The 24,747-nt window shown below is 47.6% G+C and overlaps 1 protein-coding gene across 1 annotated transcript in view; it reads left to right on the top strand.

Moving 5' to 3' along the window:
• The window catches only part of LOC138447638 (pre-B-cell leukemia transcription factor 1-like), a 345,584-nt gene that overhangs the window by 129,682 nt on the left and 191,155 nt on the right, over positions 1 to 24,747 (top strand). Inside the window, exons 4-5 of the mRNA XM_069603845.1 lie at positions 56 to 246; positions 2,819 to 2,954. Of these exons, the coding sequence (XP_069459946.1) occupies positions 56 to 246; positions 2,819 to 2,954 (327 nt within the window). The remainder of the gene's footprint in view (positions 1 to 55; positions 247 to 2,818; positions 2,955 to 24,747) is intronic.

The following is a 24,747-nucleotide window of genomic DNA, read 5'->3' as shown; positions in this document are numbered from 1 at the left end:
TGAAACTAGGAATATTTCAAAGTCAAGGTTATGGTTTTCTCTTAATTGTTTGCAGGCATGCAGCGAGTTTACTACTCATGTTATGAACCTCCTCCGGGAGCAGAGTAGGACCAGACCAGTCTCACCAAAGGAAATTGAGAGGATGGTAAACATCATCCACAGCAAGTTCAGCACCATACAGATGCAGCTGAAACAAAGCACATGTGAAGCAGTGATGATCTTGCGTTCACGCTTCCTGGATGCCAGGTAAAATGCAGCAAATATTTAGCATGATGGTGACGTTTGCGTTCGCATGCCCCTCTGTGTTGTCTGTTGTCTAAAGAGCATGTGCATGTCCCAGATGAGATTGTATATTTTGCCTCAGTAGTTTCATAATATTTAGAAATTTCACTTTCACCCGTTCTTCCGAGATGATGGTTAACTTCTTAGTAGATTGATGGTAGTTTATCACATATGTGGAATATTTAACACTACAGACTCAAATTAATTAGAAAATTTGACTAATTTGAAAATGTAATTTGTATCTATTCTTTCCAGTTTCCTATATTGACATTAGATGGTAGAAAACCTGTTGGATATGGAACAATCCAATTATTCCACCTTTAACTGTATACCTGCAGTAGATGAGGGAAATCAACCAAACTATTTACTAAGTGGTGTCGAAATTGTGTGCATGTAAGGAAGGGTGGGTAAAATATTTACTAGGAGAAAAAGCTTTAAAAGACCAGATGCGTCAAGTAATTATTCCTGTTGCACTTTGTACAGCATAGAATATCTTGAATAGCACAATGCTGACCTACTCCTACTTCCCGTCCTCTTTTCTCCACACTTATGGGACATTCAGTACTTCAGGGCGGGACCACAGCCCTTTTTGGTAGAACCTCAAAAACTATTACTTTTGTTTTTCTTTGGTTTACTCGAGGGCTGGAGCATGCACAGCCATAGTTCCACCTTCCTGAGCCTGGCCCTTCAATCCGTTACTCTGCTTTACTGGGCACGTGCATGACCTTATGTGGGATTTCCAGACCTGTTAAGGCAGAAATGCAGCCAAACAACAATATTGTCAAAAAACAAGCAAAGATATTGTGGCAGGGCCATTTTAGGGCACTAGCCACGTTTAGTAGCCATAAGTAGTGAACATGAACACCAAAGTAGTAAATATATCATTGCTACCCCTAGTTTGTCTTTAGGCCAATGTAAAAATCTAGGGTTCTAGAAAGGTTTCCCTATTTCATCTGATTGTAAGATGCTGTGTGCAATGTTAAAAAACAGTTTTCCAGTACTGTTACTCTGAAAGACTGATGTTTCCCCATATCAAATGAGCAAAAGGCAGGGGGAGTAAAGCTGCAGGCTTTACTTCCCCACCAAAAAGCCAGAATGGATTAAAAAAGCAAAATGATTGGGGGTCCATAAAAAACTATGGAGGGAAAGTTGCCAAAACAGAAATCTTTTCCTAACACAGTGGAGTAGAAGTGATGGGCAGCGACAGAGTTGGTGGTAATGACTTGTAAGTAGGAGTTGACCACTCAACTCTGATGGTGAATGGATTACGTTCCAAAGGAGCTCTCGGTGGAGGCACAGATGATCATGGCCCAGATACCCTTGGTGTGCACGTGTCAATTCTTGGTTGTAGAGGTCACCGCAGATGCCACAGAAGGAATTAACCTGACATCTGAGGGAGCTGGCTCAATTTTGGTCACTTTGGTATGAGGTTGGTCCAGTACTAGCGTATGTATGCTGTGTAGATAAGGCACGAAAGGGACACCTTTGACTCCGCCTTATCATAGTTGGACCTTGTGCAGGAAACCTCAGCTGTACCGGTACAAGATGTAGACCCAGTGTATTTAGCCCCTGTCTGGGTAACCTCAGCACAGCCGTAAACTAATTGGCCCTTTTTGAGGGAACCTCAAGAGGGTCCCCATTGTTAGCCCCCAACGAAGAACCTCGGTCTCGCGAGTACCAGAATTTGAGTCAGGAAGGGGAAACGCTCAGCACAAACAGGTTTCCCAAATAGCCTGGTGGGCCTCAGGACGAGTCCAGTAGTGCTATGGTGCAAACGACCCCTCCTGTGACTGTGGGTCTCTGGAGATGATCCTCTAACATCGGGGACCCTGAAAAGGGGGGCACTAACCGACCATGCTTCTTTCCTGACACAAACTCTCGAATGTCCTCTGGTGCTGACTGACTGAAGTCTTCCTCCTAACGCGGAAGGCGTTGAGTGAGGTCCCGAGCGGAATGCGTGTCACAGGCAAAGCACGTGTGCCACCTGTGTTCTGGACTGAGACACTAAACAGAGCTGGGGATCTGAAGCAGAGTAGTTGTGGCTACACGACCAGCAAGAGGCAAAGCCTTTTTGTCCCAGCATAAGCTTATGAAACAGACTGCGAGAGCAAAGCAATCCTGACCGAAAGGAAAAAATGCAGGGCTAAATATCTAGCTGATTTAAAACCTGTCTGACCCTGACCACATGGAGAAAAGTACTGTGGAGCAAGGCCCAGAGCCTGTTGCCGTTCATGCACCGGGCCTGCATAAAAAAATATGACTAATAGTTGCGCGATCTGAATGACACCTGGCCTAGTAGGATCGTTGTCTGTCCTCCCTTTATCCCTCCCCACCCCATGCCTTGTCACGCCTTGAAGCATTTGTGTATAGGCGCATTATAAATGCCATATCATATCTGTAATGCCCCACTTGGTTGGAGGAAAGGGGACTAGGAGTACAGTAGTCACTATGGTGAGCAACCTTCTTTTTATTTCATTGAGACACCAATATTGTCAATGTTTTATATTTATCAGTTAATATATTTGTTTATTTCCAGGCGTAAGCGACGTAATTTCAGCAAACAAGCAACAGAAGTTCTTAATGAATACTTCTATTCACATTTGAGTAATCCCTACCCCAGCGAAGAAGCCAAAGAAGATCTAGCCAAAAGGGGTGGCATTTCGGTCTCGCAAGTAAGTTCGTTCAATTGAGCAAAGTATTTGTTTTCCCTGAGTGCTCCTTAAACCTGCAGAAATGGCAGTCATTCATTAAATAATGACCAATAATTTGCATTAGGCAATATCTAACATCAGGAGCCTTTGTCTCCTATTCTGTGGTAACATTGTTACCCATTAGCCTTCAGTATCTTTACTCCAGCTAATCGATATGTTCCATTGAAATATTCTTACCTGAAAACCTTACCCCTCCCCCTTGACATCATCCCCTTATTCAACCACTTTGATGTGAACTCCTTGCACCAACTCCTCTTGCCACTATTCTGAGTAAAACCATTTTGTCTGGGTCTTGGATCTCTTACTAGAATCTCTTATCGTATCTGATCTTACTCATTGGAGTCTTCAACTTCCCTTACCTGAATAAAGCACACCATCTTCCACTTGACTCCTCCCGCTTTGACCATTGCTCACCCTCTGCAAATAGTATACCCACCTTCATGGCAGTTCCCTCCATATCCTCTTCCCTTCCTCTCAAACCCTGGCCTCTGTTTATTGATCCTTCCAACTCCAACCACCCCCCAAAGTCACCATCTATTCTTCCACACTGCTCCCTACCCTTACTGTATCACAAAGAGCAACTTCCGAATGTTGCTCATCTCACCCCTTGCTTACTCTATTGGAAAGGCCTTCCAAAACCTCAATCTGGCACATGCTGCTCCCTTCACGCACCACCATCCCGATGGCTTTTTATCTCCATCCACCCTCATTTCTGGTTCTCCCCAGGCATCCAGCTACCTAACCCTCCAGTTATGCTGCTGGTGCAAAAACAATCCTCTTTGCTTTCTTCAAGCAATCCTTTAATTCTCTTCTGCTTTACTCTGCCAAGAATTCTTCTCCACCAAACTAACCTCCACTTCTTCACTGTTACCTAGCAAGCTATTCAAGATCCCTCTAGTCCATGTTTTCCATCCCCCAAGCCCGCTCCATCTTTTCCGCTCTTTGCTGATGACTTGAATGCTACATTTCTTCTAACATTTCACAGTTCCCTGACACCCTTACTCCCTCCTTTTGCATCATTCTTCTCTTCACTACCACACACTCCGCAACCATTTGTTTTTTTTGTTTGTACTATCAGGTGTCGCAAGCGACACCTATAAGCCTAACCTATTGCAATAGAGTGCAGATCGGGAGGAATGGCATGAGGGACACATAGGTGGTGTTTGGTTATTAGTCAACCCGTTGACCGCCCATGGCCATTCCTCTCTCCCCACCCAAAACACTTCTTCATGGGAACTCTTTGAGCTTGCTGTAATCAAGCCTCATCAGACTTTGCACTTGAGTTGTCTGCTAAGGATTTTTGAAAGCAGTCTTCTGAGAGTTAATGACTTAATTGGAGTTGTAAACAGGCTGCTGGTGTAATAAAAACGTTTTACAAGACCTTCCTTGAGCCACTTGATTTATATGCACTCTGCGTGTCCTTCAGTGAAGTCCAGTTAAAAAGCCAAACTAACCAGAGCTGGACAAGCATCGGCTGTATGGAATGGAAGTGCCACAGGGAAGCTCAGACTCCGTCACTGCCACCATTCTTCAAGCCATTCTTGCACGTTGTGCAGTGGGGACGAGTGGGGCATCCGAAACAGATGGCTGGGGACCATGTTACCTACAGCTGTGAAAACCTGCATGTATGTTCAAAATAAAAAGGCATTGTTCTGGTGTAGCTTTAGGATTTAAATTGCAAAAGGTCAGTTGAAAAATGGTAAACATGTTTTTTGGGTTACACACAGTTTGTTAGAAGAATATTTTAAAAATCCCAGGATCACATATCTGAAAACAAAATCCATGTTTCTGGTGCTTGTTAATCTGCTTAGAATCACATGCTGTGCATATGGTCCGACATCCAGTGATAACGGGAGCATTGCATTTTGTCTTTCGGGGACCGAAAGGGGTAGTCGGCATAGGCGTGTCTGTCACTATCCCCATCGTGATGTGTAGTGTACCCAAAATCCCTCACGCGCCGAGGTCCCTCAGGTTGTTTTTCCGCCCATATAACTGGTCGCCCTATAGCAGAGCTCTTATATAAGAGACATTGTTTATCTTAAACTGACTTGTCGGTTATCCCCCACCTTAAGTCATTTAGACACCAAGAACAATTTCGATGAAGACTGCGGGGGACTTGTCTACGGCGGTGGATTTCGGCGCCTAAGTTTCGGCGGCCTTCTGGCCAGCCTTTACAGTAGGGAGAGTGGGGTTGGGGTGGCCATATTTCCGTGATCTTTCCTCTTTCCGCCTCTACACTCTAGGTCTGGTCATCTTTCCCTTTTGCTATGGAAAGGACTCCTTTTAGGTTCTGCCCTAAGTGTAGGGTCAGATACCCATGGAAGGACGAACACAGGACGTGCAACTCCGGTCTCCCCTTAGATTACGGCGAGAAGCGGTGTGCGGCTTGTAAACTCCTTCGGCCTAAGACCCTTAAGGAGCGCCGTGTAAAGTGGTGGGCCGCGTACGGATGTTGCGGGTGGAACCCCCTTCCCCCACCGCCACACCCGCCGAAAGTAACGGGGGCAACTCCGATGGCCACACATCCGTTGCGGATTTGATAGTCCTCGAGGCGGACACTTCTAGGTCTGCCACGCCCGTCCCCAACCCTTTAATGCCTGACTCTGGTCTCGCTTCAGGGACAACACCCGGCGACAGGGGCGTACAAGCACATTACATGAAACACACAACCCCTACACCTATTTCGACGTGTACGTCAAAGGTGAAAGCGCAAGCAGGGGCATCTTAAATTGTTCAAAGACACCCCCACCCCCTCCCCAGAGAAGAAGTAATTCTTGGCGGTCCTTTCGAGGGCAGTCCCATGCAAGTCAGAACAACTATGGCACAGGAAACATATCAGGAAGCCCGCATACTACCCACCAAGAGGTCAGCAACGTGGCAAAGCCAGAGGCCTCGATCCTAGAGGAGCCGCAGCCTCTGGTCAGATCCAGGTGGAGGGAATAACTTTGGGTCATAAAGACGGGCACCCACGGGTACTGTGTGGAATTCGCCCAACTTCCACAATTCAGACCACACTGCGCCTTTCACCAGATCATCTGGAGATCCTGAATCAAGAGGTGGAAGCTCTGCTGGGAAAGGACGCCATAGACGCCATCCCCATTCTTCAGGTAAACCAGGGTATTTATTCAGTGTACTTCCTTGTACCCAAAAAGGACCTCCCCATGCGCCCTGTTCTAGACCTGCACCCAGCGAACAAGTTCATAAAACCTCAAGTTTTGCATGGTAACTCTACAGTAGGTGATCCCACTGCTGAAACGGGGACTACATGGCAACATTGGACATGAAAGATGCATACTTTCATATTTCAATGTTGCCAGCGCACAGGAAATATCGAAGGTTGATGAGGGAGGACAGGCATTACCAATTCAAGGTACTCCCCTTCGGCATTGCCTCGGTGCCAAGAGTGTGTACGAAGGTCCTGGCAGTAGCTGCAGCACACCTGCGCAGGTTATGCGTCCCAGTATACCCTTCCCTCGACGACTGGCTTATAACAGGGGACTCCTACGACACATGTTTTTTGAACACCCAAAAGACGTAGACCTGTTCAGTCTGGGGTTCTCCATCGAGAAGAAATCCATTCTAGTCCCCAGTCAAATAAAACAATTTCTGGGAGCTCTAATCCGGACAAAAGATGGCCTCGTCTTCCCCTCCAACAAGAAGGTTCAGAACATGCTTTTTCAGATCCCTCAATATGTAGCCAGTCGGGAGGTGACAGTGCGCAAAGCCATGCGTTTGCTAGGAATGATGGCGTTGTGCATATACTTGGTTCCCCACGCATGGCTGCGCATGCGTCCCATTTAACAGCCAGTGGTGTCAGGCCAGCGGTCAATGGGAAGATCTGGTAGTTGTCTCGCCAGTTCTCGTTCTCTCTGCAGTGGTGGTCAAGAGAACCTTCTGAAGTGGAAAACCTTCACCACCCCTGCAATGGAAGCCACTCTCACGACAGCCGCATCTCTCATGGGGTTGGGGGCTCATCTGCGTCAGCAGACAGCACATGGAGTGTGGTCCCCACAAGTAGCGTCCAACCATATAAATTTACTGGAGCTATTAGCGGTGTTCAAGGCATTAAAGGCCTTTCAGATGCAACTAAAAGGGAAGACAGTGCTGATTCTAACAAACACCACTACAGCCATGTATTACCTGAACAAACGGGGGCGGCACTCACTCTCTGGGGCTATCCAAGCTGTCCCAAAACATTTGGATATGGGCTCTCTGACACAAGATGTTTGTTGTCCCAACATGTTCCAGGGGAACTCAATCTTCTGGCAGACGTGCTAAGCAGAGATTTTCCTCTGCCTGTAGAATACGAATGGCGTCTGCACGAAGACATGTCCAACGTCTTTGCAGAATAGGGCTTCCCAGAGATCGACCTGTTCGCAACTCAGGAGAATGCCCACTGCCAAGACTACGCCTCCAGGTACCCCCAGAACCGCTCCAAGGGGAACGGTCTCTGGATAACATGGTCAGGGGAATTTGTCTATGATCCCCATCCTCTTTGTTTAGAGTGTTTGGGTCCGGATCACTGTTGGGACTCATGTTTCTATTGCGTCTCCCTTTCAGTCCAGGCATATCAACGTTGGTAAGAGCAGTGGGAGGAGGTGTTCAGCATACTCCTACTTCACATTTTCAATCTTTCATCGACGAAAAGAAGAAACACCCGGTAAGTACTTTACTTTTCAGAGCACCCCAACCGGGAGACACCTTCCTGGGTTCTTCCCGGTCGGGGAGGAGCGTTGGGGAGGAGCGTTGACTGCTCTATCACCGGGGCTTGCCCTGAGGTGCCTTGGGAGCCTAATAAGTGTATCAGAGTTTTCTGAGGTTCTCCGTAAGGGGCCTGTGGATACCGGAGCATGCGCCGTGGCCCCTCTTGTGGGAGCTTCTTGTAGACCAAGTTCTACTGAGTCGTCTGGTACCGGAGCTCGCTTTGAGGCCTCTTCATCGGCTTCCCACAAAAGTACTGGGGTGCGCCGATGGGTGAACACCTGTTCGAGGCCCGCAGTGGCAAGGCTGTGACCGGACTTGGGTCTGAGGTCCCTCGTACAGAGGCTAAGGAAACCAACATTTCTGAGGCCTAAGAAGGCCTTATTGGTGAAAGCCATTTCCCACCGTTCCCGCTCTTGTGGCGACGCCAAAACTGTTGAGGGGGGCAAGCAGTGGCAGTGCCGAGGCCCTTCCTGTGAAGGCTAGTTTGGCTCTTGGTATGTCGCAGAAATAATCCAGGCCACACAGTACCGACTCGGCCGAGGTTCCTTGTGTAAAGGCTAAAATGAAAACCCCTGATCCACCGACGGGAACCCCTGCCTCACTTCCACACGTGCCGCAGTTCCCCTCAGGTGATGGCAAAATGGCAGCTGTTCCTGCCACGACTACGGCTGCCATTTTGTGTGCTTCTCCCACAACTACGCCATCGGCCTCAGGTGTGGGGAGCGGTTCTGTAGGTGAACACAAGGTTCCTTTTGCGCAACCGTTCCGTCCAGTTTACGACGAACGCACGGATAGTCATTCCGCATAACTGTGGGTTCGGCACCCTTGATTTATGTGGATACCTCGGGGGATGGGCCGGCTTGACAACCCTCCCCTCTGCATCCGTGGAATTATCCCCCTCATGAGGGGCCTTCTCTGGCAGCTCCAAAGCTTTCTCCGGAGGACGCCTTTTTCGGCAAATTTCAGGTGCTCATGCATACTGATCACATGAGGGAGTATTTTGAGGGTCTTTTTTAGGGAGATATGCCTGCCTGCACCTCTGGCTCCACCCGCGCCTCCGGTGGTTCTGCCATTGCCTACGGTGCCTCCCCCGACCCATCTGCTCTTGCCTCCGTTGTCCCCGTGGACAAGGCAGTGCCTGACGCGGCTCAGAAGAACCCTTCCTGTCAGATGATGCGCTGGGCGATCAGGACAGCAAAGACCAGCCCCGCTCTATTAGAGCTTTTCACGACCGGGTACTGGACATGTGCCTATTGGATGTTCCAGTACCTGAGGCACCCGCTCCGCAGGAGGGTGTACTTTCGGTGGCGTTCACCTTGTCTCCTTCAGAGCGTACCAGCCTGTTCTTGCAGAAGGGCGTTTTGGCCGCAGTCCGTAGAGTCTGGGAAAAGCTGCACTCTGGACTTTTCGTCAATAAGAAAATTGACGTGTGCTACAGGCTGCACACATCTTGACTGCCCACCTCTTCCACGGTGGTGGCTGCAGCCACGTTATAGTCCAGGCCTGCAGCATCCTCTTCAACTGCTACTCAGGTCCTGGAGAGAGAGGATAAGCTCCTCGACTCCATTGGGAAGAAGATATTTGATAACTCTGCTCTGCAGCTCCGGCAGGCCAATGCGGAACTGTTAGCGGGGGGCGAATATGAAGATGTGGAAAGGTCTGTCGGAGTTCGAGGAGTTCATTCCGGTCGAGAAGCTGGAAGACTTTAAGGCAGGATTGTCCGATGCCAGGGTCTTGGCCCAGGATCTACTGGAGGCCGCTGCTCATGTCGACACTTCGGCCGAGTGCCTTATGCTGGGAGTTAATACCTCTCGACAGGCTTGGTTGCATGCCACCAAGTTCTCAAAGGAGGTGCAGGACAAGGTGTTGGACCTGCTGTTTGACGGTAAGGAGCTTTTCCATTCCACAATGGATGTGGAGCTGACCAAAACGAAGGACAGCACCCAGACAGCTAAGTCCTTGTCCGTCCTGGTTAAAACTACTTTTAGAACCCAGAGACCGTTGTTGTAAAGCCGGCCCTCCTCTGTTTTCAGAGGTTTCCTAGATCGGAAATCGGATACCCCTTTGGGAAATTCCCGCCGGAGGCAGCAGCGAACTCGATTTTTCTCCCGCTCCTCAGCCTCCTCTTCGGGTTCAGGTGGTAACGCCACCGAAAACCAGCCAAATTGGGGTTCTCCGCGCTTGCACGAGACCCCAGTGGGAGGGCGCATTGTGTCTCATTGGGAGGCGTGGCAGACCATCACCGAGGACCGGTGGGTCTTGTCAGTCGCTTGGGCGGGCTTCCGCTTACCCTTACCCCCTACCCCACCCTTCAACCCTCCTTTCCAGCAGTCGGGGTCGTCCTCCCTAAAAGCCGAGCTCCAGAAATTGCTGGACCTCAGAGCTGTGGAACCTGTTCCCCCTAGGGGAGCGAGGGGAGGGCTTCTACTCCCGACTGTTTACGGTGCCCACCAGGCTGGCCTGCGCACCATCGTACACCTTTCCCAGTTCAATCTTTTCCTACCCCAAAAGAAATTCAAGATCACGCCCAGCCAGATATGGTCTTCTTTGCAGATGGGCGGTTGGCTCCGAGTGGTGGACCTTCGGGATGCGTATATGCATATACTGGTCTGGAATCCACATAAGAGATATCTTCGTTTCTCTGTCGGAGAGGAGCACTTCCAGTTTCGAGTGCTTCCTTTTGGCATCAGCTTGGCGCTGCGTGTCTTTACGAAGATGTCAGTGATCGCGGCCTATCTTCGTCTGCAGGGTATCCATGTGTATCCGTATTTGGATGACTAGCTCTTACACAGCCCTTGCCCGTTGAAAGCCGCCTGCAATCTTCAGCGTCTCCTCCAGCTCTTGTTCAACCTCGGGCTGTCAGTGAATTGTTGTAAATCTTCCATGATGGTCTCTCAGGACTTGATTTTCCTGTGTTTTCGCTGGAACACGATAGACTGTAGAGTTCATCTGACCGGGGACAGAATGGCGGATCTGTTGGCCACATGTCAGATGTTTGTGCAGTCAGAGAGCATGTCGGCCTGGTGGTTCTAGAGGCTTCTGGGCCTCATTGCCTCGTGTGTTTTGGCTCTACCTCTCGCTCGTCTCAAGATGAGGCGGTCTCGGATGGCTTTGCGGAGCTCTTGGCGTCAAGCCGTGGATCCGGACTCCAAGTCGATATTGATTCCGGTTTCCATGAGAGCGGACCTAGAGTGGTGGTTGTCTCAGCAACCTGTCGGTGGGAGCGGGGTTTCAGGACCCAGCCCTGATGGTGACCGTCACGACGGACTCCTCTCTTCTGGGGTGGGGTGCGACGTTGGATCTTTTTTAGGTCTCGATCCTTTGGTCTACTCAGGACAGCTCCTCCACATGAATCATCTGGAGCTTCTGGAGATTTTCCTAGTGCTCAAGGTGTTCAGACCGATCATTGCCAACAAGGTGGTCCGTATCCGCACGGACAATGTGGTGTCAATGTATTACATCAACAAGCATCGGGGCACCAAGTCACCCCCTCTCGTGGACCTGTCCATCCAGATTTGGGAGTGGGCAGTTCGTCATGGTGTCTGGCTAGTGGCGGTACAAATTCCGGGCCAGCTGAACGTCACGGCAGATGCCCTCAGTCGGCGGACGATGGTCAGCTACGAGTGGGAACTGAAGGCAGAGATCCTAACCAGGATTTTCCTGCGTTGGGGCACCCCGGAGGTGGACCTCTTCGCAAAAGTGGCAAACAAGAAACTTCCTCTGTATGCCTCCAGAAATGGTCTGGGAGCCTCCTCGCTGGGTGTTGCGCTCGAGATTCCTTGCCACAACATGAGGGCCTATGCTTTCCCGCCTCTGATTCATCTTGAGACGAGCGAGAGGTAGAGCCAAAACACACGAGGCAATGAGGCCCAGAAGCCTCTAGAACCACCATGTTCTTCACCAGGCATGTGCTTCACCAGCCTGGTGAAGAACATGGTGAACTGTTCTCTTCTGCTCATAGCCCTGTGGTGGCCGGCCAGGTTCTGGTTCTCTGTGTGCACTGATCAGGCCGCCTGTGACTCCCGATCTTCTTCACCAGGGGGATGAACAGCTGTGGCACCCCTCCCCACAATCGTTCAGCTTGGCGGCATGGTGCCTGAGTTCAGGTTCTTAGAACACCTCAACCTGTCTGCGGATAACATGCACGGTTTATAGTTAATGTCGAATGACATTTTCAAATGCAATAATGTCGGGGGGAAAAAAGGCCGAAAAAAAATTGTTTTAAAGGGGGGTCCCCCACCAACTCCCCGTTCTTTTTTTGATTTCCAATGTATTAGCTAAACCCCAAAAACAATATTTAAAAAAACATTCAAATTTTTATTTTGGTTTGGCATTTTTTTCGACATTTTATTTCAACATTTTAACTGGATACCAACATGCACATTTTTGAAGCAGTCTGTGAAACCCTCGAGTAGGTCTCAGTATAGAAGCAAATGGCTTAGGTTCTGTCATTGGTTCTTAGACAAACAGCTGGACCCAAGGGCGGCTATGATTGACACTGTGCTGTCCTTCGTATCCCACCTAGCAGAGATGGGCATTCACGTTCTGTCATCTTTTGGCAGTATTGGCCTACCTATCTACGGACCAATGCTCTTACTCTGTCCAATCCAGTGGTTAAGAGGCATTTCGCAGGTTTGATGCGTCTTTATTCCCCGGTTCGTAAACCGCACCCGACGTGGGATCTCAATGTGGTCCTTACGGAGTTGTGCCATAAACCCTTCGAACCAATGGCCATGGTGGACCTTAAACACTGGTCGTGGAGGGTGTCCTTTTTGGTTGCCGTTACTTCAGCAAGGCGTGCGAGTGAGCTCCAGGCTTTGTCGGTGGAGCATCCCTTCTTGGTTTTTCCAGCGATAAGGTGGTCCTATGGACAAACCCTGCTTTCCTGCCGAAGGTGGTCTCTGATTTCCATTTGAAACAGTCAGTCTCCCTGCCAGTCTTTTTTCCGAACCCCGCTTCAGAAGCGGAAAGGGTTCTGCATTGCCTAGATGTTAGAAGGGCTCTTAAGTTCTATATGGACAGAACATCTGAATTTAGGAGCTCTTCTCAACTGTTGGTTACCTTTGGTAAACCACAAGGTAAGCAGGCCTGTAAGGTGACTATCTCAAGATGGATCGCTGCCTGCATTACGGAGTCTTACACCGTCCAAGGACTGCAGTCTCCTAAAGGTATTCATGCACACCTGGTGTGGGGCAAGGCATCCGTAGTTGCCTTTCAGAAATATGTCCCCTGGGAGACAATCGCAATTGTCTAGACCTGAGCTCCATTTCTGATGCTCAGTTTGGTCGGGCTGTGCTGAAGAACATTTTTTAGCAAGGGGTTTTCCATCCACCCATAGTTATTGTAAGGAGTGCTTGGGAATCTTCTGTAAGTATGGAGGAAAGGGAACGGGACGTAGGAGTATAACCAGGTTACTCACCATAGTGACCACCTTACTCCTAGTCTATAGTCCCCTTTCCTCCATACGCCCGCCCGCCGTCCCCTCTAATAAGGTTCCTCTGTTATTGCTTAAAGGTCTCTGACCTGGCGATGGAAAAGGACTGAGGGGTAATGTGCGGGGTGGTGCCCAGATGGGCGGGGTTACAGCCGCGTGCTGTGCCCCACGTAGGAGAGGAAGGACTAAAATGTTTGCAAAATTTTGGATGCTTTTACAAAGTGCTCCGGTCCCGTCCCACGGGACGGAGGAATGTCCCATAAGTATGGAGGAAAGGGGACTATGGACTAGGAATAAGGTGTCACTACAGCGAGTAACCTGGTTAGTTCTGCGCACTCACCTCAGATTTGCGCCTAAATTCATCTCGAAGTTCCATGTGAACCAATCGCTTGAACTTCCTACTTTTTTCCAGAATCCCACTAGCACGGCCGAAAGCCGACACACACTAGATGTGCGCAGGACAGTCATGTTCTAACTGGAAAGAACTAAACTGCTGAGGAAAACGAACCCATTTTTTTCATTTCAGTGGCAGCTGGTAGAGAAGGGGATCCTGTCTCTAAATCGGCTATCTCAAGGTGGATTGTTAAATGCTTAACAATGTTTCTCTTTGGCTAAGAGAAAACTGCCCTTCAAGCCTAGAGCACATTCTACTGTGGGCACTGGCGCATCCATAGCATTCATTGCAAATGTTCCCCTTGAGTCCATTTGCAAAATGGCAACCTGAAGTTCTGTACACACCTTTACAAAACACTATTGCCTAGACACTCCTTCTAGGTCTGATTCTCTGGTGGAACAAGCAGTACTAAGACATCTTTTCTCTACTGTTCTGTCTCACAACCCACCTCCAACTCCGGTACTGCTTGCTAGTCTATGCACAGCATGTGATTCTAAGCAGATTAACAAGCATCAGAAGACATGCATTACTTACCGTAATTGCATTTCTGATGATTGTATCTGCTTAGATTCACATGCGCCCTCCCTACCTCCCTGCTCGGGGTGGAAGGAACATGGACGTCTTACTACTTTCTCTCTTTATGTACTCGCCAACTATAGCCTTCGCCTCCCTCATGGCAGAAAAAAATACAATCGGAGGGACCTCGGTGCGTGAGGGATTTTGGGTACACTACACGTCACGATAGGGATAGTGTTAGACACGCCTATGCCGACGTCCCCTAAAGACAACATGCAATACTCTGCGGTTACCACTGGATGCTTGACCATATGCACAGCATGTGAATCTAAGCAGATACAATCATCATACGGTAAGTGATGCATGTCATCATAAGACATGGAAAGAGTGAATTCAGTGCAAACTATGTAAAAGACTTCTGTTGGGGAAGGCGGCTATTAGGGGAGGCTGCATAACTTATAATAGCAGAATAAGTTTCCAAATGCAAATTGAATGTGTAATTTCCCTGGTTTTAGCTTATGGTTGGACAGCTTAATGAGTTACATTGTTTAACTTTATTAATTTCCCAGCATCTTGTATGCCCACTCAAAGAGTTAAAAGAAGGGTGAAACATGTCTTTGATTGTAAAAAGGAGTCTCCATCGAAAACATTTAGTCAAATTGCTGATTATAGCACAAATCAGCTAGATGAAATGCTCGCAACCCGAAATGATGGGGTTGGAACAGATTGTTTTTGCGTCCGTTATACCATACAAGGGGAGTGTTGGGTTCTGTTTTACACCATGCACCGCTACCAGCCAGGGAAGTCCTAACACCCATAGTGTTAGGACAGTTTTTCTGAAGTCCAACTAAGGGCTTAGCAAAACCATTCAACTGAGACAGTACAAGACTCCACCCGGAGCAGCCAGGCTTATTTTAGGAGGTTAGAGAGGGCTGTAGAATCAGTACAAATGAAATTGTAATACACATGGTCCAAAGAAACATTGAAACACTATGTATTGTAAACAATAATGGCTTTATTTAACTCCAAGTAGGCCCAGATATATCTTGGGGGGGAAATAAGTACCATCACATTATGCATAACCACAATTAGAAAAAGACAACACTATGCTTTTAATGTACACATACCAAAGCATATAAGCTTATTTGGAACACCGAACAGTAGTTCTAGGGAAGTCGAACCTTTTCATACATTCAGTATAGGTCACACCTATTCTTGGGGAGTAAAAACCAATGGTTATTTTAAGATTAGATTCAGTAATTCAAGGATAGTAGACCCTACCAGTTGTACTGTGACGCTCAGCAAGAAATCATGTCCAGCTAATCTGACTAATAAAAATTTCTGATCAGATACTAGGAACAGTATAAACCTATAACTGATGTAGGATAACTCAGTTATTCTTGGGCAATTGGAACCAGGGGTGTAATATTCAATTGCAGTTGCTTTTTAGTTCAGACTAAGGGAAGCAATAACTCTACCTTATTTTTGGTTAATATTTACTCAAGGTAAGTAAAACCTATACACTTTTTACAGGAGCGATTAGCAACTTCAAGGCAGGTGTTTATTAATACTTTTTGTGTCGGTCTAAAACAAACCAGGGAAAGAAAAACCCAATGTTACACTTTATGAATGACTCGGAATTATTCTAGGTAGTTGAAACCTAATGCAGACTTTCTGGACAGGCTAACAGCAAGTCAGGAGAATCAAGACCTAGTTGGGGAACACGCATACATATTTTCCTAACAGGAATAATAAAGTGAAACCAACAGCATTACTTTTGGGAAGAGGCACAACCAAATCACAGGTGAGAAATATACCTTTACATCTACTTTCAAATGGATTGTGTCCTCCCACGTATTTCTCATCTTTGATATTCGATATCCAGCTTCAGCTGCTTCGTAAAATAAAGTGTCATGGGGCGCTGTGCATCGATGGCATCGACTCAATGTCCCTAGAGAGCCTCAGCCTCAGTCTCAATGTCATCAAAGGAATTTATAGCATGCACAGCGCCCATTGGCTTCAGTTCTGTTTTTCTGCGACAGCTTTAGCTTTGAGAAATACGGTGCGCTTCACTTTCGTGTCAACTTTGTTATTTTGAAAGAGAATCGAGGAAAATGTCTTCTGCATCGATACAGACAACCCCAAAGAGTGGGTTCAAAAAATGTGGGTCAAAAATGTCTGATCCCCATCGTATTTGTTTGTGCAGTTGATGACTGTAAAAGCCTTGAAGGAGCGAAAGGGGAAGTTGAAGGTAGGTAGAATCCCTAAATCTCCTACACCAGCCAAGAAACCTGTGACTGACTAGTCGAGAGGCGATTCCTATGAGGAAGAAGGCCAAGTGGTCGAGATCGAGGAGTGGCTCTCGCCAAGTCTTAAGAGAAGGCACCATAGTTTGCTTTGTCGACTTCATTGTCGGACGTGTTACTTGCCCAACTAAAAAATCCACTCCGCCGGGTGGGAGGCCTTAAAAGCAGAGATGCTTAAAATCATTGAAAAACAGAAGCCTTCAAAGCAAGGCTCCTACCGCGCCTTTGAAAGAAGTCAGGAAGGAAAGGGCTCGACCTAAATCCCTCGAGCCTTGGACGAAGGCCCAATCCACTTTGAAAGCCATATGCCTGTCTGATGACGTAACATCGAAGAATCAGTCAAGCCGAAAGCATAAGTCGAGGTAGTCTATATAAGCCAACGACACAGAAGGCCCTGGTAAAACCTATGGCGCCAGTGAAGGTTTCGACGGCTCCTCCAGCATCAAACAAATGATTTACAAAACCTCTCAAAAACCTCTCAAAAACGTATGTGCCACTACAGAGAAAATACTATTTTGAAGTCTGTCTTCCATATGAGGAAAATGAACCCTCTGATGAGGCTCATTTTGGCATCCAATTTGGTACACCAAATGTACCAGAGTTTTATTGCAGAGGAGTAAAGGTTGAGACCCCCTGACAACCTACAGACTGCAAGTGGGGTGGATACCTCATCTGAGTTTGGAGTTTGGGAGACCAGAGACTGGGGAGCATGCAGATGCATTCTTCAGGCAACGTAGGTCCAAGGTAGTGGACTACATTGCCATTTTAACAGGATAATTTAACAAACAACTTAGATCAGGGTCCTCAGTCAGATCCCATATTACCGTTTCACATTGCTTTGCAGAAAAGGGTGGCGTCAAATTGGGAAACACCGGAAAACCAACCCGGCTGTAAATAAACTTGACCAAGCAGTACCACCCTTCCTGTAGTGACCCAGACTACCTGTCAACATCCCACTTCAGAGTCTTATGGTCTAGGTAGCTACTGCAACATGTAAGCAAGCGGCTTAACCAGACTTCCTCTGTTTACTTTGCATCGGATCAACTGCTGATCTTGCGCTCCGTGCATGCTTCCCCCATTTTCATGCAACTGAATCTTATTGAAGGTAAGCCCCGTGGCTATAGCACCTGCATTCATTGGCTGCAGCATCACAAATTGCATTTTTACTTTTACCACGCAATTTATGTGCATTCCGTCGCATGTTAAATGCTGCTGCACCATCTTCATAAAGCACATGCTTTAAACCACGTTGTGCGTTTACATGGTGCAACATCCCTATGGCTTTTTTTTTTTTTTTAGTTTAGTTGCTGCTATTTAACTGAGACCTTGCTCAGTAGTCACTGGCCTTGCGCTCTCTTCTCCATTCCAAGATGGTTGCACCATCTCCTTCTCCCAGGTTCATTCTGCCTGGGCCTGCCCCTTCCTCAATTGCTTTGCACTGCTATTTCAGCAAATAGGTGGAACCGAGATGCGGGAGCCAGCCATTCAACAAAGGCCCATAGCAAACGCCCCTGTCTGCTCCCTGAACGCTGCTTGGGGTTATTCTTGCACCCCTGCACTGGCACTTCCATGATGCTGCTACCTCACACTTCAAAGAAATCTGGACTACCATGACATTCACATGTCCTAACTATTAGTTCCCTCCTTCTGGACACACTCCACCCTCTTTTGACTTTCACTTTCCTTCTCTGCTTGTCTCCCATGTTTGCACTTTCGTTTGCCTTCCGTTTTGCACCCACTGCTAGCATCTGATTCTGGTTGCTATTTCAAATCTAGCTGTTTTTGCATTTGGCTTAATTTCAAATCTAGATGTGTTTTGGAAACTTGCAGTGCCACTTCCTTGTACTAAGTGCTTTGTAACCTACTGGCCCAGTGACTGTACCCTTCAACTTGTTCTACTCTTATCTGCTTTCCCTCCCCCGTATTTGCTCTACCTCTCCTATGGCACTTTATATTTCTCCTATCTTCAACTGTTTCTCCATTGATTATCCTTCCCTTCTCACTATGTCTGGTAGGAAGAAGTTCAAAAAGGATATCTTGGCCTCAAACTCGGGTCTCCTATTGCTGACACCTATTCCAGCTATTGCGCCAGACAACCCTCATTGACATCCTCTGTCGTTCCTTTGCCGGATCTATGGACTCTTTTTGTTTGTTAATTTGGTAATGCGCACCGAACCCTTAGGTAGCAGGACACAGCAGATACAAAGATACTTAAAGCTTAGTTGCAACATGTAAAAGGTACAGTGAATACAGTAATACAGGTGAGTCCTGAAGGAGGGTACAAGGGGTACAGTAAAACATACATGGTCGGGTGCAGAGGTAAGGACGGCATAGAAACCAGGTATCAGATGTCATTCGTTAGTAACCAGTTTAGCATATTGCGTCTGAATCTGAGGTAAAGGGCTTGAGGTAATGCGTTCCAGGTTTGTGCAGCTTTTACTGGGAAGCTAGAGTCGCCTGATTTTGATTAGTTTAAATCTAGGGATTTCCTGATCATCCTCTGTTAGGTACGGGAGAGCTGTGTTATTGAGGCATTTGAAGGTGAGTGATACGGTTTTGAGAAGGATCCTGTCAATTTTTTTTAGCCAGTGATGGTCTCTTCTGATGTTGATGTGCTCCCTGCTAGGTATGTTGAGAGCTGCTCTCAAGGCATTATTTTGTATTGTTTGTATTTTATCTTATCTTGTGTACCAAGGCCGAGTCCTTGTCAAAATTGCCCAAAAGGGGAATGAAGATCTGGGTAGTCCTCCTAGTGTATGTTACACCCACTCTGTCCAATTTGTCAAATAGGGGCATGGTAAAGATGTTATACATAGTGGATGAGATGCTTGATCCTTGTGGAACGCTGCAGGTGGTTTGGCTCGGGTCTGCAGATGCAGAGGGGTTGAAAACTCATCGTACGATTAGCTAGGAAGGATTGGACCCATCGAGAAATGGACAGCTAATGCAAGGTGTTTGTATAAAACTGCATGATCCACCAAGTCGAAGGCAGCAGACAGGTCGCGGAGGAGTAGCATAGCTGTTTTACCTTTTGTCCGTGAGCTAGTCCATTTGGGTCTTTAAATCAATCCATGCCATTTCCATGTCATGTTGTGGCCTGAATCCGGATTGTAGGGAGTCTATTAGATGGTTTGCTTGGAGCTGGTCCTGAATTTGGAGATAAGCTACTCTGTCAATTATTTTAAGGAGGAAGTGGACCGTGGTGATGAGTCTGTAATTAGTCGTGATGGAAGGGTCTACAATTTGTTTCTTCAGCAGAGGTAGAACCCAGGATTCATTGAGGTTGTTAGGGACGGTATTGGTCTTGAAGGAGGCGTTAATTAGTTTTGAAATGAAAGGCGTTGGGTCTCTTGCTGTGTCCTTGATTATTTGCGCCGGGCAGTTGTCGCCCTGACAGTTTGATGGCTTCAAGGATAGCATGATTTTCTCCGTTTCTTGGATAGAGATTTTAGTGAATCTGAATGGTGAGAGTGCTGGAAGCTTCAGTGGATGAGGTGGGTTGCAGCTCAGTGGAGAGCAAGGAGGCTTTTTTGTTAGCTATTTTAATTTGGAGGGATGCTATTTTGCTGGACAAGGCATTCCTTGTCCTTAGGTAATTGTCTGTGGGGGGGAATGGGGGCTTCCATTTCAGAGGATGGTGAATAACTCCTTGGTGGTGGAGTTGGCCTTGGCGATTCTATCATTGAAGACGTTTTTTTTTTGGTAAGAATTATTTTTTTTGTACGTGTTGGCAAAGTTAGTTAACTGAACTTTACTCTCATTTTAGGGGGGAGTGTCACCATAGGGCTTGAAGTTTTCTTTTTGACGTCTTAGTTCTTTAAGGTGGGGTGTAAACCAGGCATTCAGGCCCACCTTCTGTTCACTTTTGCGGAGTTTGACTGGCGCAATGATGTTGAGGGCCTTGGTCATGGTGTTATTAAAGACCTCCACTAAGAGATTAGGGTCAGAGTTGCTAGTTAAGGATTTGAGGGAGGGGAGAACGTGGGGTAGTAATTTGTCTGGTGTAATTTCTTTTTTTTTTTTTTTAACTTCTGGTCGGGAGAGGAGGTGCCATAACTAACACTTCCGGCATTTGTGACTCTGTTGTGGAGGATTAAGTGGTGGGCAGTCTGTAGTTGCAGGATTATTTTAGTGATTGAGATGGTACAGTTCAAATCGGCAACCCAGTCAAGGGTCCTTCCTTTGATGGGAGTAGGCGCAAGGACATTTTGGGTATGACAGTGATCTGCCAGGATAGCTGCTACTGTCTGGGCATATTTGTCCTCACGGTCAGTGAAGCCCAGATTGAATTCTCCCATCATTCGGATCTGCGAGGAGTCTTTAGTATTGTTAGTGTGAACTGGAGAGGTCTTCCTCAAAGGTACCCATTGGTCCTGGAGGTCTATATAACAAGTATATGGTTATTGTGCGGCTACTAGATGTGGGTAGTTTGGCTGAGAGTATTTCACACGAATTGAGTGGAGGTGGGGTTGAGTCTTACGGCAAGATTTACGGCAAGATTAGGTTTAGCTATAATAGCTAGGCCGCCTCCTCTGGCATTGGGTCTGTCTACTCCAAGTATCTGATAGTTATCAGGAATTGTTAGAATAAGGGCAGGGCCAGCTGCGTCATGGAGCCAGGATTCAGTGACAGCTAGGATGTCTAAATTATCGGTAGATATGTCAGCAATTTCAGTAGCATGAGCCACAAGAGATCTTGCATTGATGATGGCACCGGAGATAAGTCGTGTTCGGCCCTTGGGGGTTGGTGGGGTCTTAGTTTGGGTGGATTGGTTCTCAAGTGGGATTTGTGGTGGGTGCAGTTCAGTGTTTTTTTAGCCCTGCCTCCTGATCTGATCTTGGAGTCAATTCCTGAGCTGAGGCAGTGGCGTTGTAGTTAAGGTGGGGATTTGGGCTCAAGTTACTAATGGTCTTGGGCTCATAAAGACGTGGTAGTCTGGCTCTTAGTCTGTTTCTATTTTTTAGGGGGCAGGGCGAGGACGCGATGAGAACCATTATAGTGTGAGTGCAGAGTAGGGTCAGTAGTAGGTTGAGCAGTTGAGTCTTTGTGGTGTGCATAGTACAGCCCTAGCTGCTATAACGACTGTAGCTTACTATTCAACGGGCAACTTGCTGATTGCTTACTCATATGATGATAGTAAGGGAAAGTAGTAGTGTGGGCTTGGGTGGGTTCGAGTCGGTAGAATAGGATAGAAATTCGGCACTAGCAATGGGTGGGCAGTCAAAATCGGCTTTTACGATATTAGCATGAGTACATGCAGAACAATAGGCTAGTTCACAATGCAAAAATAGGCTATTTAGGCAGATTTGACAATAGCATAAGTGCTTGCAGGATAGTTGATAATACAACAGAGCAGTGATGAGTGGACAGTGAAAGTGATTCGACATTAGCACAAACGCTATAATGGCGATGGTGAGGGCGTTTTCTAGCTCTAGTTAACAGTGTAGGTTAGTCACCATTAATATAGTACGACAGCTGTATAGGTCAATACAAGCAACTGTAGCATAGTATAGGTCAATACAAACACTGGCATAGACAGGTGCAGGCAGTGCCAGGGTCTAGTCTGGCTCTATGTACGAGGCAAATGCCAGGTATTGTAATCAGAGCAGGGTACATACAATACATACTTATTAGGACTGGAGATTGGAGCATGGCAATTGGCCTAGATACATTTCCTAGTACAAGTGGGGGCGTATGAGTACGTGAAGGTAGGCGGTTGTTAGCGGATGACACAATGCTAGTGGTAGGGTAGGTAAGCTCATCACCGGATGAAGGGGCGAGCCGCTGTATAATGGGCAAGTGCACATAAGAAGGGGTTCGGTGTAATGGCAGGCATGCGTTAAACAGAGTCAACCGCGTCAAGTACTTAGTCTCTCGCTCACTTCAAGGGGAGGAAGTCTGATGACCTAGGTGAATAGTCTGCATGGGCAGGGTGATGGGCCCTGGCCTCTGGCTTGCTCCGGACCGGCTCGGGGACAGGTACCTTAGTTCTGCACCGTTGTAGTGCCGGCATTCACGCCTGCCGGTGCTCAGTGATTGGTAAAGGTGTCGCTGTAGCCAATCACGGTGGGGCTGCAAGGGGCTGGGCGGAAAACAGGGTAGGCAGCGGCTCAGAAAAAGGCGGCGGCCATCTTAGAGTAAGATCTACATCACACAATCAGGATGGATAAAGTACACTATAGGTGCAATGCACCGAGCCTGATGCGATCTTACATACTCTTCACATATCTGTGCTCTGTCCTTTCTCCTCCCATTAATTGTGCCACCTGCTGGGAAGCCCTCATCGCCCCCTTCGAATCCTCCAACATCATTAATGTCTACCTAAATGGCACTGTCATGGGCCAAGACCCTCCGACTCTTTGATAGACGCTTCCCTCACCTCATCAATTTCCTTTCTCCCGCTGTCCCCTCTCCCCTTTCCTGCTTCCTTGTCTCCCCCCTGGCTACCTTGCCCTCTCTCCCCTCACCTTCTGCCCCCCCCCCCCTCCGCGGCTCATTCCTCACCTCCACATGAGAGTAGAAGATATATCCCCTAGTCTCCCATCTCTTCTCTCTCCATATGTCCACTAGAGCTAAATTGTCAATTTTCTCTCGCAGTTCCTTCAATGGCATGGTTTGATTGTTTAATATTCTTGCGCTCCTATCCCTTGCCGGGCCACAAGCTAGGTTGAAGTCACCTACAGGTATTATACTACCCTTTGCGAACACTTCCAGTTTTTGCACCATGGATTCTATTAAACGGTCCTGTCCCGTGTTGGGAGCGTATAGAATGGAGGCTATGTTTATAGCCTCCTTTCCTCCCAGGAGAACTAAAGCTATGTACCTACCACCGGTATCTTTGCTCTCCCACATTTATTCAGAGATCCAAGCCATTCTTGATTACTCGAAGTGTGCCCCCTTTCTTCCCTGGATTGTTTTGACTGTCTTATTCAATCGTATCCCTTTACTCTCGTTCTATCTGTCTGCCCCTTGTATGTGTTTCCTGTAATGCAATTATGTCTGGTTTCTCCCTTGCCAGAAAGTGATCTAATTTTTCCCTCTTAATTGGAGAGTTAAGCACTTTAATATTCAGGGAAATCATTTTAACAGCCTTTCTTTACCCATTGCCTGCAGGTATTCTGCAAGCTCGCCTTGCCTGGCAGGAATCGTCCCCTCGCTGCCCTTTTTAGTACCTTTCACTGGGGTCTGGGCCTCCTTCCCCCTGCTTTTTGACATCTCACTTTTACTTGGGTGTCGGTTTTGTAGGTCTGGGTGTTGCATATCCCTTTTGCAGATTCTTGTTTGTTCCTACCCTCCACTTTGTAGCTCTGGCCTTGACCACCCCCTCTTATGCTTTTAGCTTGCTCTGTTGATCCAGTGATGGGGGTTTAGTTATCTCCAGGGTTGTTCCTACTGCTTTTGCTTATTTTATTTCTCCAGTTGATACCTCCTGGTTAGCTGCTTCCCACTCCCTTCTGGGAGGAGTGGGCCGCTGAGTAGTTACTGCTGCTGGTTCATCTCTTTTGTCCCCAGCCTCCTCTGGGTCACTCTTTAATTCTATTCCCCCTGATGCAGGCCCTGTTGGTGAGATAAGGAGGCATTTGGGTCTGTTCTTTTAGGCCCTTCCCCTTTGTTTGTCCACCTATTTGTCCTTCAGTTCGGCCTATGCAGCTCCAGCTGCCTAGTTACGGTTTTTGGTGGGCTGTACAGCATCTGATTGTTGGCCCCACCTTTTTTTCTTTTTCTTTTTCTTTTTTTTTTGGGTCTGTCCCCCTTTGGCCCTTCTGCAGAACTCTGTTTGGACCCTGCAGGTCTGCTTGTTATTGGGGATGCATGCAGCTCCTGTTGTAGATCCTATTGTGTGGTGTGCTGTGCCCTCCCCTTCTAATTCTTCTGCCACAGGTGTTGTAGTCCGGTCCCCAGCTAAGTGGAGGAGTGAGGGGTGATTTTGATAGCATGGGGTGTGGGGACGGGGCAGGGCTCACTGCTCACTGTGTTACTTGATGCAGGCACCATGCCCCGTTTCTAGTCTCTTGTTTCCCTTCTTCCTCTCGGGATGCTTCCCTGCCACTCTCCTTCACTCTCCCAGTTGGTCTGGGTTCTCGTGGACTCGCTGCTCCTACCTGCTCGGAGGGACCACTGCACCTCTTTGCGTTGCACAATGAAAATAAAACATGCTTTTCTATCCTCCCATGCACTCACCAAGTGTTCACCCCTTCATCTGTGCCTGCCCTCTCCCATTCCTCCCCAACACTTCTTCCTGTGATACACTTTTATTCCTGCTTGCATTTTCTTCTGTAGCAGTGGTTCCTTCTGTGTAATCCCAGCTACAGGAAATCATTTGTGCTATTAACTTGGTTTCTGGACCCACTCTAACTCCTATTAAATTTCACATGGTGTTCTAATCTCGCCATCTGGCCC

The sequence above is a fragment of the Ambystoma mexicanum genome, chromosome 3q, assembly GCF_040938575.1.
Source record: "Ambystoma mexicanum isolate Mex_15411 chromosome 3q, UKY_AmexF1_1, whole genome shotgun sequence".
In the NCBI taxonomy this organism is placed as follows: Eukaryota; Metazoa; Chordata; class Amphibia; order Caudata; family Ambystomatidae; genus Ambystoma; species Ambystoma mexicanum.
This window is presented reverse-complemented; position numbering and strand designations above follow the sequence as displayed.